A 13646-nucleotide genomic window follows, 5' to 3' on the forward strand; every position below is an offset into this window, starting at 1 on the left:
TGCACTCAGAGAGTCTACTGGCCAGGCTAGCCTGGGGTAGTGATTAAGGGAAAGAAAAGAAGTGTCAGGCCAACAAATGCTCAGGGCAGAAACTTTAATTTTTCAAAATAAGTCTAGAGAGCTCTCCATCCCTTCCATCCTGATCATTACCCAAGAGAAGGCTGACCAAGGGGCGATGGCCACAGTCAGTGGCCAGGCTGCTTACTAAGCTAAGCGTGTGTGGACCAGCAGGAGGTGAACCGAAGCCAGGCATTTAGGGTGCACTCTGACCCTAAGGGCCCCATCGATCCTTGACTTTGCTTCAGGTGGTTTCCCCCGAGGCGGTAGCTGCCACTTTTTCATGTAAAACCGTTCTTGAGCCAGGCTGACTACACTTTTAAATATATCATTTCTATTTGACTGGTGAGGCCGTTTAGGCTCTTCCTGTCTAGGTAACTCAGGTTCGAGTTGCATTACCCCAGCATGGGGGTTTCAGCAGGTGGCGCTGTTGCGGGGAGTGGCTGCTTCCCTCACGGTCCCGGCTCTGAGCTGGATCCCGCCTTCGGAGTCTGCGCACGGTCTGGGGCCCTTCATCACTCTCCTTCCCCTACTTCACACGAGTTAGTCTGAGTGAGCAAGAGTGCTCAGTCGTGTCTGACTCTTTGCGACCCCATAGGATGGTTAACTCACCAGGCTCCTCTGTCCATGGGATTTCCCAAGGCAAGAACACTGGAGTGGGTTGCCATCCCCTCCTCCAGGGGGTCTACCCAACCCAGGAATTGAACACTCATCTCCTGTGTCTCCTGCATTGCAGGAGGATTCTTTCACCACTGAGCCACCTGCGAGTGAGTCTGAAGAGGCTGAGTCACTTGTGTGATGAAGCGCTGGATCTTAGCACTGACACCTCCCTAAGGCCAGGAACTTCCAATCACTGAGCAGGAGGCGCTCACAGCTGGGATGCCCCAGAGCCGCTGCTGCTGCGGGCTATGTGGTATAAAGGGGTGACCCAGAGGGATCAGCACTGAGGTATCGACCAAAAGACAAGGAGTAAGGGGCCTCTCTGATTTCAGGGGTGCAGAGAATGCGATCACCCTGCAAAAATCTTAGGGCATTGGGTAGAAAGGTGAATAAAGAACCACAGAATTACACATCAATTTCCAATAACTGCTAAAAACTAACTGGGATGCCCTTCGCATTCAGCCTGGGGTTCAAGTGGATCCCCTAAGAACGCTCACACCCAGAGAGCTGGAATAGAGGACATCCAGATGTCCTGTCTGTCCCTCTCCATAGCTCCAAGCCTGCTTCCTCCCGCTGTCCAGAATTCCCGAGTACTTAGAGGCCTGTCTCAGTCCTCTGGGGTCCTATATTGAGATGTTGGACAAGAGGGGCCAAGTGATGGGAAGAAACTGGCCTGGTGGCGATGGTCATCCAGAACCAGGGTGGAGTGGTGGTCCTTACTCCTGGGCTGGCGTTGGGGCTGGCGAAAGGTCTTGCCCTCAAAGCAGCAGCTTTTGCAGGCCAGCTCTTTCCACAGTGTGTCACTTCATAAAGGCAGCTCCCAGACAAATAAGCTAAGAATTTTTTCTGCATTCTGGGAGATAAGATGCCCTGGAGCAGTAAAGATGGGGCAGCTTCCTTGTTAATTGTTCCTTAGCAGGGACTTCCCTAGTGGTCCAGTGGCTAAGACTGAACACTCTCAACCTGGGCCCAGGTTCAACCCCTGGTCAAGAAACTAGATTCCACATGCCACAACTAAAGATCCCATATGCCCCATCTAAGACCTGGCACAGCCAAGTAAGTAAATAAATAAAAATAAAATATTAAAAAAAAAGAGAGAACTGGCTCTCTTTACACACTTTTCGAGAAGATTTCTGTTTTTACCCCCACCCCCACCCTTCCACGCTAAACCAAGTCCTGACATCCTTCTCTGAAGACGGCTATTGTCTGATGTGAGACCCACATAAGGCCACCAGTACCCTTCCTTCTATTGACCTCTGATAAGGCTTACTATTTTTAAAATGAAATTAATATTTTTACTGCTTCATCGAGGACATTCTTAAGTGAAACCAGATTTTTTTTTTGAAACTGGATTTTTAAAAAAGCTATGAGCATATAGCAATGAAGAATATAACAGTTCAGTTTTGGGGCCACTACCTGAATTTATGCTAAGGCGTTAGCATTTTCACACTTTCATATCATTTCAAATGTCAATACCGTGAAAACAACAACAACAACAATCTGTCTTATGAAAACAGTTTTGACCTCCCAGAGCACCTGGTCTCAGGGATCCACACAGGTTCACAGAACATTGTTTGAAAACTGCTCAAAATCAGCTATTTCAATAATAAGATAATAGTACCAACATCACACAAGAAGATTAGAGATTTTAGGTGAAACAGATAAATTCATTGAAAGAACTTAACAAACCCAATATGATTCAAGAAGAAATAAAAATATGAATAGTCTTATAGGGACTTCCCTGGCAGCCCAATGGTTAGGACTCAGCTTCCACGGCAAGGGGCACCGGTTCAATCCCTGGTTGAGGAACTAAGATCTTACATGCTGCCTGCTGTGGCCAAAAAAGAAAGAAAGAAAAAGGGGGGAAAAATAGTCTTACAATCTTAAAAAATTCAATCAAGAATTTAAAAAGTCTTTCCATAAAGAAATTTTAGGCCCAGATGACTTCAAAGATGAATTCTTATGAAAGTCTCTTCTGAGATAGAGAACAAAACAGTTACAATTCTGCTCTAATCTGTTTGAAAAGCCACAGCTGCATCTTTAGGACAAATTGACTGTTTCATCACGTTTGCATCTGGCATCCACTCTTAACGGTCATTCTGTTGGCCCCGGGTGACAGGAGGGGACAGGGGAGGGCTGGAGAGGGGAGAGGGGCCTGAGCTCCAGCCAGATCAGGAGCCCCCTACTCAGAGCCAGAGCCGAGGCAGGCAAAAGAGCCTCTGGCAGCTGTGCTTACCAAGGCCTACATTTTTTACTCTATTTTTTTAAAATTTTCTTTTAGATAAAAGTTATATAGAAGTTTAAATGTTTTCTTCTCCACCTTGATGGCCTACCTTGGGAATCCTCTCTGTGATTCAAGGCATTTCAGAGTCCACAGACTCAAGAAAAAGTAATAGTAGGGCTTTTGAGAATTTGCTGGGAATTAACCAGATGGCTGGATTCTGGGGCAAACACCAAAAAAGTGAACTGCAAATTGACTTCTAGGCTCCACAGTAATAGGTTTGATTGTGTCGAGGGTACTGGGAATCTAAGAGCTGTTTCCTGAGGACTGTCAGTAGGTGAGGGCTTCCCAGGTGGCCCTAGTGGTAAAGAACTTGCCTGTCGATGCAGGAGACACCAGAGACGCCGGTTCAATCCCTGGGTTGGGAAGATCCAACCTACTTCAGTATTCTTGGGTGGAGAATCACATGGATAGAGGAGCCTGACAGGCTACAATTGCAAAGAGTCAGATGTCACTTAGCAACTGAGCACCACCACCATATTTTACTGGAATTGGTTAGATTACTGTCCTTAGACTGAAGTTGCCAGAGAGTAAGTTCGGTTGTGCTGCAAAGCTGAATGGGTGCGCTACAAATATTGAAGGCAGTGAAAATTGAGATCAAATGCGAGACAGGGCCATAGGGGAATCAAGAAGATCACAAGATTTCATTTTGTTTATAATCTGAAGGATTTGATTCCGACACTTCCAGGATTCCTCCTGGAAGGGAATAAGCGTGAGTGAACCACGAAGCGTTGCCCCTCCTTCCCTCAAGCGTTTCGCGTATTTCACTTTCTTCTCAGAATACTGGCCTCACCAGTTTTCTTCGGATCTGGGTGGATCTGGATCGGTAACTTTCTCAAGTCTTTTCTGCTCGCATCACTTGTACAGGTTTTTGTCCTCACATGAACTCTGATGGGCCAGAAGGTTTTCTTCAGATTTTAGTCATTTAAAGGAGGCACTTTTACATGAACTTGGTCTGTTTGGAAGCATAAGCATAAACTTCAAATATGGGTGAGTTTTCTATATCGAAGCCTTCAGGCGTCCTCCTGTTGGCCGCGGGTCAGCTGGGGACTCGGATCGCTTGGACCCAGGGCGTTTGGCTTGGCCCTCGGCAGCCCCAGGGGAGACCACACGGGCACACAGCCGGCACCCTCTGGGCTCCCTGCGCCCCGCCTTCCGCTCCCCAGCCGGGCAGGCGCGCCGCAGACCAGGTGCGCGGTGGCGCCCTCCCTGCCTGGCCAGCAGGGGGCGCGAAGGGCGGAGACGGCAGGCCCGCCGTGTCGCTTCAGCGCTGGGGCCCCGCGCCCAGTCAGCAAACCACCGAGAGGCGAAGACCTCCCAGCTTCCTAGAGGGAACAAGTGGACATGGAGGGGGGACATCCAGGATGGTGGAGGGGGTGACTAAGGCCGACCCGGAAGCGAAACGGAGGGAACTTCCGTTCTTTGTTCTGTCCCCGGTGTGTGGGTCCGTGACAGTGTCCAACAGGGCCTGTTTGGTGTCCGGTCCCCTAAATCTACCGTCCCTGCCCCCAGGGTGAGTCCGGCCGCCCCCAGGGCTCGAGGTGGGACGGAGGCAGTGATCGCCGGAGAAGGGGTGGTGTCCCTGCCGCCGCGGCCCGCGGGGTCCCCAGGACCACCTGGAGCAGGGTGCCGGGGGGGCGCCGGTGCCAACTCTGCGCACCCCGGCACCCCGCCCCTCACGGCCGGCCCTGCGTCGGGGGAGGAAAGGGGCTGTGGTTCTGGTTCTGCGACAGCGCCCGGCTCCAGCCTTTCAAAGTTCCAGTATGGCTGGAGAGGCATCCCTCTCTTTAAACGGCCGATGACAGCGACCCTAACTAACTTGGTCCTTCCCGGAGACGTTTCCATATGATGTTAACAGTTATCCGCGCTCCCGGCGGGAGGGAGGGTTTAATCAGCTGGGACCGGACCAGAGAATGAGGGGTTCTAGGAAGCGCAGTTCTTGCGTGGAGAATCCCAGGGACGGGAGAGCCTGGTGGGCTGCCGTCTCTGGGGTCGCACAGAGTCGGACATGACTGAGGCGACTTAGCAGCAGCAGCAGGAAGCGCAGTTAGAACCATTCAGATGACAGAAGAATCCCGTCTTTTTCGGAGAGGTGTACAACTCGGTCCCATTTCAGCTGTATTAGGTCCCTGATTTGATTCGCTTTTCAACTGGGATTGAACACAGACCGGGTGTTTCCTTTCTGAAACTCATGGAGAGGAGAAGCAGGACCCTGAACTTGAAATCTGTGGGGCACTTAGAGGAACTAAACCTATTTATTATCCCCAAGAAGAGAAGTTGTGGAGAGTGGGCCTCATCTGGTCTCACCTGTTTGTGGAAAGCCCTGCGGAAGGAGAAGGTTCTATCACACCGGACACTAGGACTCTGAGAGGTGAAAGTCCAAGGGGTAGATTTTTTTTCAGTTAAGCATCCAAAGCCCTTTCTAATGGCTTACCTGTACGGCAGTGGGAGAGACTCCCTGAAGTAGCTGGGAGTGTCTAGTAGCAAGTTAGCGGCCAGAACCTTAGGAACTTGAGAAGGTGTTTCTTGTCTTGGGTGGGAGGCTGACCTGGAGAACCGTGGTTTCCTTCCAGTTCTAAAGGTGCAACACAAATGCCAGCTGTGGTCTTAATCAGCATTTATTAGCACAGGTCCTTTGTCTTTTCCTCTTAACTCCAAATATCTAGATTAGAAGTGAAGTTTACATAAACATTTGAAATTCCTTTTTCTTTTTCTTTTCCTTAGTCCTACAGCACTGATAACAACTAAAGTCTGAACTCCCAGGGATTTGAACAGAGGCTGCCAATTTCCCAATAATTGCTACTCTGGCCTTCTAGAGACTGACTCCAGAGAAGGAAGGAAAGAGTCCAGCAGGTAAAGACTTCTCACTGCCCGGTCATCTTTCCTAGTCCCCAGGAGCACTGCAGGGGGTCACATGGGCAGTGGAGCAGGGGAAGGGCCCTGCCTGGACCTGAAACTCTAAGGCACAATGGAGGTTTTTCTTTCTGTGAGAAACATTGTTCAGTGATCCAGACACTGGGGACTTGTTCTCAACAGCATGCCTTTGAGCTCCAGCTTTGGTTAACCCAGCTGCGAGGAGGGAGTGCTACTTCTTTCTCTGGAGTCTGAGCCTCTGACTTTCTAAGGAGAGTTTAGACTGAGAGTGGATTTATTGGGAGTGTCTGCTTATAACCAGTCCTGGAGATTGTTAAGTTGGGCAGTAGGAAGAATAAGATGGCTGACTCTGAGAAAAAGCCGAGGGCCCCAGCTAGGAGGGTGATGATAGCAAGAGGGTGTGTCACCTTGATTGGGTGACACCTGGCTCATGCCTGATGCATTGCTTTCCACCATATCCTGGCACTGTGATGGGCCTTCTATAGCCCCTTGCTGCCCAAAGACTAGAGTTCTCTAAACTCTGAGTGACTCTAGGGGGCCCTTCTCCTTGTATATCTTACGTGAATGCGACAGTCACTCTTGATTTTTCACTCCTTTCAGGAGTACCCTGCAATGTACTTGGCACTCAACAGATGTTTGTTATATGAGTAGATGAATAAAGAGAGGGAGGCGGCCAAAATCCAGGGGTTTTCCCTTAGGTTCTTGCCTAAGTGTCAGGCTGCTCTGGGGACTGCTGCACTCTTCTCAACCTGTTGATTCTTGAGGACAGACTTGTACTTGAGATTCAAATCTTAGTCTAGGTACTAATTTGACATTCACTGTTATTCACTGGAGCAACAGAGAACAGACCTCTTTTGATTGCCATGGCAACCAGGGAGCAGGGAACTTTGTAGGGATAAAAACGCAGCAATAAATGATATTCGGCTTTTTTAAAAGCATTGGTTCTTGCTTCAGGGACTTACATTCTGATCCAAGGAAATCTGTTATGAGAGAAGGGAGATTAAAAAGGCAGGCTGGCTGCTGCTTCTCCGGGCAAGGAGACACAGCACCTAGGACGAGTCTCCCAGAACCTGGCGAATATGCCCACCCACACCCTGTGATGAGACTATACAAGGACCACAGAAAGGCCCAGACCCGTCAGTAACATCCCACCATTGACTGAGACTAAAAACGGAAAACTGTCTCAGGGAGAAATGGAGGAAGAATTTATCTTTTTTTTTTTTTTTTTTTCTGGCCATGCTGCATGGTTTACAGGATCTCTGTTCCCTGACCAGGAATTGAAACCTGGGCCACTGCAGTGAAAGCACTGAATCCTAACCACTGGACCACTGGGGAACTCCCGAATTTATCTTAATAGATCTGAGCTATCTGTCCTTGTTCTGTGAGACAGGGTTTGTAAAATGAGACAGAGAACTTCTGGAAGTTCTGGAAGTATTCTGTAATATCTGTTATTTGGGGGCTCTTTCTTGGCCCCTTTTCTTCTAAAGAGAGCATCTACATTTACTATAACAGCTAGAAATGTACCACAGTAAAAAATTTTTTTTTTCTTTTTGGTAGAAGAAAAATGTTTATGAGGATTAAAAAAAAAAATCTGTATACGTTAGTTTATCCATTATTCCAAGTATACTTAAAACTTGATACTTATACATTTTGCAGCCTGTAACACTCTTTTTCACTGTCCTTCATTTGAGTAATTGCTTAGTATTTAACTTCGTTAATGGCATCATTTGGCACCTGTGTTCTCCATTTTTGTTGTTAGAAATTCCACCCAGTGTGAGTTGGGGAGCCTAAAGTGGGATGTTGTCCAGGAACTTGGGCCTTTGACCCAAAAGACTGGTCCCAGTTACTACATTTCCTCTTGCTGTTTTGGCACTACTAAAATGCTAGGTCCCCTCTTTCTGTATGCAGGAGGGTTTTTAAAAAATTATCTTTGAACCTTGAACTTTTGCTTCTGCAGTGCTTCCACCTTCTCATAGAAAACCTGCTTCCTGCTGACTCTGAAAATAGGAGACCAGAGATCCGAGCTTCTAGCACGACCCATGGAAACTCAGGCTGATCGAGTATCTCAGGAACCTCAGGCTTTGCTTGAGAGCAGTAAGGAATTTATTCTTTTATTCACTTATTCAGCAGACGCCCATTGAAATCGCTCATTCACCAGGGGCTGGGCTAACTGCTGGAATCCTGACTGGAGAGAACATAGTCCTTGCCTTTCACTAACTCCCAGCCTAGTGGGGGATGCTGACTGAAGCCATTCATTAAGTACAGCTTGATAGGTTTTATAGCTGAGATATTTTTAAGGGCTGTGGGTTCCTCATGCAGCATTTAGAAAACTGTGACAATCACCAAACTCCCATTTTCCAGGCGCTTTGTAAGAGCCCTGGTTTGTGCTCTTCTGGAGCATGTGCTTAGGGGAGCTCTGGGGAGTTATTTTGCAGATCACAGGCAAAAAGGGTAGAAGGAAGAGGAAGGGCGTGTAAAGTATTTATATTTTGTTCTCATAGACTGCCACTAACTTTGGAGCCAGTTTGCGTCCAAGGAAGTATTATTCCCATGCTTATCAGGAAAACGCATTTAAAAACATTTTTATCTGCATGATTCTGCAGAATCTAGTATCTCCAGAGAGTTAGTCTTCCAGGGACCAATATGTTAACTTAAGAATTACAGGAAAAGATACATAATCAAGCACAGAAATGGGAAACACTTACGGTGTGTAGATTTGATCTGGGGATTGAGAAAATAAGAATCGTGGGCATTATGATTTGCTTCAGAGTTCGAGTGAAACTAGCTTTCCTCTGGGTAAGAAGTCCAGGAGATTGACTTGAAATGTGGAGAACGATGGAAGAGACACTAACGGGATAGCTGGTGCCTCCTGGGACAGACCAGAGAGCCAGGGTCAGCAGGGCTGTGGGCGTCTCTGCTCAGGCCATGAGGCCCACGCTGGCCGTGAGCACCTCTTCCAGTGGCAGAGGGAGTGAACCTAGAGGTGTAGGAGTGGGGGCACTACGTGGGCCTGGACCCAGCAGTTTCCATAACAGGTGGAGCGGCTCAAGTGCAGAGCGGCTCTCATGGACCCTCTCGTCCTCAGCTCTTCCTTCCTCAAAAGGCCCCGCGTTTTCTGACAAGGGCGGTCTGGGGGATGAGATGCTGGCAGCTGCGCTCCTGAAGGCCAAGGCCCAGGTGAGCCGTGCTTTACCCTTCTTTCCCTTCCCGCTGTGCAGAAATCTCTTGTGCAACATCCCGTTCTGTGCTTCCCCTGTCAGGACCTCAGGACTGCCCTGTGGAATCATGGACTCCACTTAGTCTCAGCCTCTCCTCTGTCTTCCTCCACCCTGACCGCCATTCCCACTTCCCAAATATTAGGAAGTGTTATTCAACCCCATCCCGAATTAGCTTTTGGCTCTACCAGCCTCATCCCTGAACCAGAAATTGCACACGAGAATGTGTCGTTTCAGGAGCTGGTGACCTTTGAGGATGTGGCTGTGTACTTCATCCGGAAGGAGTGGAAGCGTTTGGAGCCTGCCCAGAGGGACCTCTACAGGGACGTGATGCTGGAGAATTACGGCAACGTGTTCTCGCTGGGTAGGAAGGATGCTTCCTCAGTGAAACTCCCTTTTGGCCTTCCTTGGCTTCCTCCTTTGCTAGTAACAGTTGAGTCACTGAAAATCATTATCTAAGGGCTGACTTCGTCTCAGAAAGTTCTGACAACAATGATAGTGACTCCCATTTGCAGTTTGTAGCTCCTTAAGAGTGTTTACAGATGGTCTTTCCTTCAGTCCTCACAATGTTGCAGCTGTTGAGGCAGCCAGAATTATCCTCATTTTATAGGTGAGGAAAGAGAGCTCAGGAGTCTTAAATGCTTTGCATACATTCATATTGCTAGTGACTGGCTGGACCCGAGCCCTGGCCTTTAAACTCTCAAATCTGTTACTTTTTCTCATGTTATTCTTAGGACTTAACATTAATGTATAACCTAGAGATTTTCTCAAAAGATTCACACATTGGGATCCCTGAACATGTGAGGCACTGCTCTGTGCCCAAGTGAAGATTCTGGAACTCTGTCAGGCTCTTCCCCTTCTCTGTTGGACTTCCTCTAGGGACCTGTTGCTTTGTGGATGGACCTCGGGTAACTGCTGCCCTTGTAGAAATTTCACCTTGTGTCAGGGAGCAGTCAGCTTCTTAACCTTTAAACCTGTGGACTGTTCCTTCCTTCCCCGTCACCCACTGTCAGGACGTTTTCCTGGGCAAGGCCAGGGTCTTCCCTGCTCCCACGTGAGGCCTCCCCCTGTGTGTCTTCTCTGTCCCCTGCAGGTCCTGGGTCTGGGATTGAGCTCTGGGCCGTTTGGTATGAACAGGATAAACCTTGTCCTGTCTTTCCCCATGAGCAGGATTCCCTTTTCTGAATTTTGACGTGATCTCTGGGCTGGAGTGAGAGGAATTGCTGAGGGGCCTGGCTTGGAAGGGAACTGAGAGCAGAGAGGTCCTGAGAGGCACCTGTTCGGGTGAGGGAGGAACAGCTCTTTCTGTCCCTAACGCTCACTGCCCTGCCTTGACTCCTTCAGTTACTGACAGACTAAACATGCTAACCATCTGGACCCCTTCCACTTGTCCTCTATGCCTGAAGTTCCCTTAGAAACCCTAGAGCGCTGAGAATGGCAAAGTCAAACATAGAAACTGTTTACAAATCCGCTCAGTTAGCACAGCGTTCTAGGCCCAGGGCTGGAGGTGGACTGACCTTTGTCTCTTGCCTGTTCCCATGGACATGGTGAAGGTGACATGACTGCAGACCAGAGTGTCCTGTTTCCCTGGGGCTGCAGGGCTGCACCCTTGTTGTGGCTTCCTGATCTGCTGCTGCTTCTCCACACCCAGCTGTGTCTTCCTGTGGGAGACAGACTGGTCCGTGTTGTGTTTCTTCTACCCACTCCCCTTCATCCTCTCACTGGCCCGGCTGTCACTGTCTCCCAGTTTATCTTGAGCCTCTGACCTCTAGGACTTTGTCTCTTCATTAAACAGTTTGTCCTGCCTCTCCTATTTTTTGGTTCCCTACCTCTGCCTGATCCAGTTTTCTCTTCACTTCCAGCTTATTTCTTGATTTTCCTTCTTTTCTCCTTCCATTTCTTTGGCCCAGTTCTCTTATTCTGCATCAGCTGCATACAGCCTGGGCAGGCCTTTTTGCACATTGATAAGTGGCATGTGCTTTTAGCCTGTGAACATGATGTGATGAGCCTGTCTCTGGTTTTGCCTTTTTTCCACAAGGAACAAGTGATATTTGTGTTCTATATTATGCCAGATGGTGAGACCAGAACTGAGCCTGATTCTGAAATCTCTGAAGATAGAGGATCACACGGGGTGCTGTTGGGAAGATTCCAGAAGGATATTTCTCAGGGTCTTAAGTTTGAAGAAGCCTATGAACAAGAAGTCAGTCTGAAGAGGCAGCTGGGGAGCTCCTCTGGAGAGAGACTGAATAGGAAGATGCAGGAGTTTGGTCAGGTGGCAGCTGAGGAGCAGCGAGCCCCCACAGGAGGGAGAAGTGAGAAGTGCGGCGATCTGAGGGACAGCTTCACGGTGGGCGCCAACCTCATTTCCCATCAGAGACTCCCTGTGGGGGACAGGCCCCATAAATGTGATGAATGTAGCAAGAGCTTTAATCGAACTTCAGACCTTATTCAGCATCAGAGAATCCACACCGGGGAGAAACCCTATGAATGTAGTGAGTGTGGGAAGGCCTTCAGCCAGAGCTCACACCTTATTCAGCATCAGAGGATCCACACTGGGGAGAAACCTTACGAGTGCAATGACTGCGGGAAGACCTTCAGCTGCAGCTCAGCTCTCATTCTCCACCGGAGGATCCACACGGGAGAGAAGCCCTATGAATGTAACGAGTGCGGGAAAACCTTCAGCTGGAGCTCCACCCTCACTCACCACCAGAGGATCCACACTGGAGAGAAACCATACGCTTGTAACGAATGTGGGAAAGCCTTCAGCAGGAGCTCCACCCTCATTCACCACCAGAGGATCCACACTGGAGAGAAGCCCTATGAATGTAACGAGTGTGGGAAGGCCTTCAGCCAGAGCTCACACCTCTATCAGCACCAGAGGATCCACACTGGAGAGAAGCCCTATGAATGTATGGAATGTGGAGGGAAGTTTACCTATAGCTCAGGCCTTATTCAGCATCAAAGAATCCACACTGGGGAGAATCCCTATGAATGTAGTGAGTGTGGGAAAGCCTTTAGGTACAGCTCCGCTCTGGTTCGCCACCAGAGAATTCACACTGGAGAGAAGCCTTTGAATGTAATGGGAGTGAGTAAAAGTTCCCTCCAAGTTACTGCTGAAGTAAATATCAGAGAATCTACGTGAAAGAGAGCCACACGCCGGTTTTCCTCACTTTCTGAGTCTCCAGAGCTCCTGCCTTACTACCTGAGTATGAACTTAGGATGTGTCCCTTCCAACTCCAGCCTTTCACCTTAGAGAACGGGACCTGTTGGGCAAATCATCCTGGCCCAGTGATTAGCAACCTAGTCATTTTTCCCAGGAATGATTCCAGCCTTGAAGAATTAGGCTGCCAGCAACAGACAGAGCGCTGGGAGCAGAGGAATCTCTGGGACCAGTCTCCTTCCATTTGGGAGGGGAGTTTGCACTAGATCATTTTTCTCACACCAGAAGAGCCTTTCCACAGTGGGGATGGAAGCACAGTAGGAATAAAATTCCAGGGGTTCCTCTAGTTGGAGTTGGCATAGTCAGCACAGAAGAAAGTGGAAAGAACGTCCTCGGTTGCGTTTCGTGCCAGAAAGGGGAAATGGAGGCTGCATTTCAAAGCCATTGCTTCTAATCCAGCTTTAAACTTTGATGAGGAATTTCTTCCTTTTGATAAGGAATGTGCTATTTTGTTTCCTGACTTCATTAGTTATGGAAATCTGGTGCTGAGGGATTTGTTATTTCGTTGGGCAGGTGTGGGAGAACACCGAGAGAGGTTTTCTGTAGTGACAGTGTATCCTCCAAGGCTCTTGGAGCAGCAAGACCAAACCTCCACTCGTTTGGTGGAGAACTCGCTCATCCCTTTTATGACAGGACCAGTTGCAAAGCCCAGCTCCTCCTTGAGCATAACCTGAGGGGAATGATCCAAAGCCCTTAGCACTGGCCTCCATTTTCCTTCCCTCCTCTCCTCTTCCTCCAGCCACTCCTGTGATGGGAAGTGATTTAAGCTAAACCCCTAGCTACCAAGGATGCTTTTAAGGAGCTCGCTCAGCCAGCTTGCCCTGCTTTCTGAGACATATGACCTCTGGCCCCAGCCGCTAGACCTCTCCCGACCTCACCTCTGACTTCAGCAGCCAAGTGTGAATGCAGAGAGCAAAGCCCCAAGGAGGAAGCTCGGGCCTGAGCATAGCAGAGGGCTCCTTGCTGGGTTAGGATGGAGCTCCCCAAGTTTTCCCAGCAGAAGGGATGACCTTTCATTCTGTTTTCCCAGTCCTGCTCATCTGTAGCATAAATGAAATGCACTATTAAACAGAATAGTTTTTCAGAAGGATGGCTTGAGTGTGTCTTTGTGCAGGGGCCAAATTTATTTCAGTTTAAGCAAACATTAGTGACTATGAATGGAATCTTTAAAAATTAATCTTTAAAACTTTTTATAAACGACCATTTATTTCTCCTCTAATCTCAGACCTGGAACCTCCCTCCCTTGACCCCAGCCTGTCCTCTGCACACGGCATACTTCACGCCACACACGGGCAGTCTTATTCACATGGCCGCTTACACGCTCAACGCCTGCCTTTAG

The 13646-nt window shown here is 48.8% G+C and overlaps 1 protein-coding gene across 5 annotated transcripts; it reads left to right on the forward strand.

Moving 5' to 3' along the window:
* The first annotated feature begins 4415 nt into the window (after positions 1–4415).
* Positions 4416–13394, forward strand: ZNF3 (zinc finger protein 3). 5 transcript variants are annotated; one of them, XM_060405687.1, is made up of 6 exons: positions 4416–5369; positions 5723–5851; positions 7830–7966; positions 8958–9049; positions 9325–9451; positions 11160–13394. In XM_060405687.1, the coding sequence occupies exons 3-6, from the start codon at positions 7912–7914 to the stop codon at positions 12227–12229; spliced, it is 1344 nt and encodes a 447-aa protein (XP_060261670.1). In that variant the 5' UTR covers positions 4416–5369; positions 5723–5851; positions 7830–7911; the 3' UTR covers positions 12230–13394. The 5 variants fall into 5 exon arrangements, with proteins under 5 accessions (XP_060261670.1, XP_004021088.1, XP_060261669.1 ...); XM_004021039.4 differs by having other exon boundaries at positions 4416–4511; XM_060405686.1 differs by having other exon boundaries at positions 7830–9049.
* The last annotated feature ends 252 nt before the right edge of the window (positions 13395–13646 follow it).

This window comes from Ovis aries, chromosome 24 (assembly GCF_016772045.2).
Source record: "Ovis aries strain OAR_USU_Benz2616 breed Rambouillet chromosome 24, ARS-UI_Ramb_v3.0, whole genome shotgun sequence".
Taxonomy (NCBI): Eukaryota; Metazoa; Chordata; class Mammalia; order Artiodactyla; family Bovidae; genus Ovis; species Ovis aries.

Bases quoted from the DNA above. Each gene is read 5' to 3' on its own strand.
- ZNF3 (XM_060405686.1), top strand. From the start codon at position 8,798: ATGAGGCCCACGCTGGCCGTGAGCACCTCTTCCAGTGGCAGAGGGAGT. The intron at 9,050-9,324 runs GTGAGCCGTGCT...GTGTCGTTTCAG, and splicing joins TCCTGAAGGCCAAGGCCCAG to GAGCTGGTGACCTTTGAGGA. The intron at 9,452-11,159 runs GTAGGAAGGATG...ATATTATGCCAG, and splicing joins CGGCAACGTGTTCTCGCTGG to ATGGTGAGACCAGAACTGAG.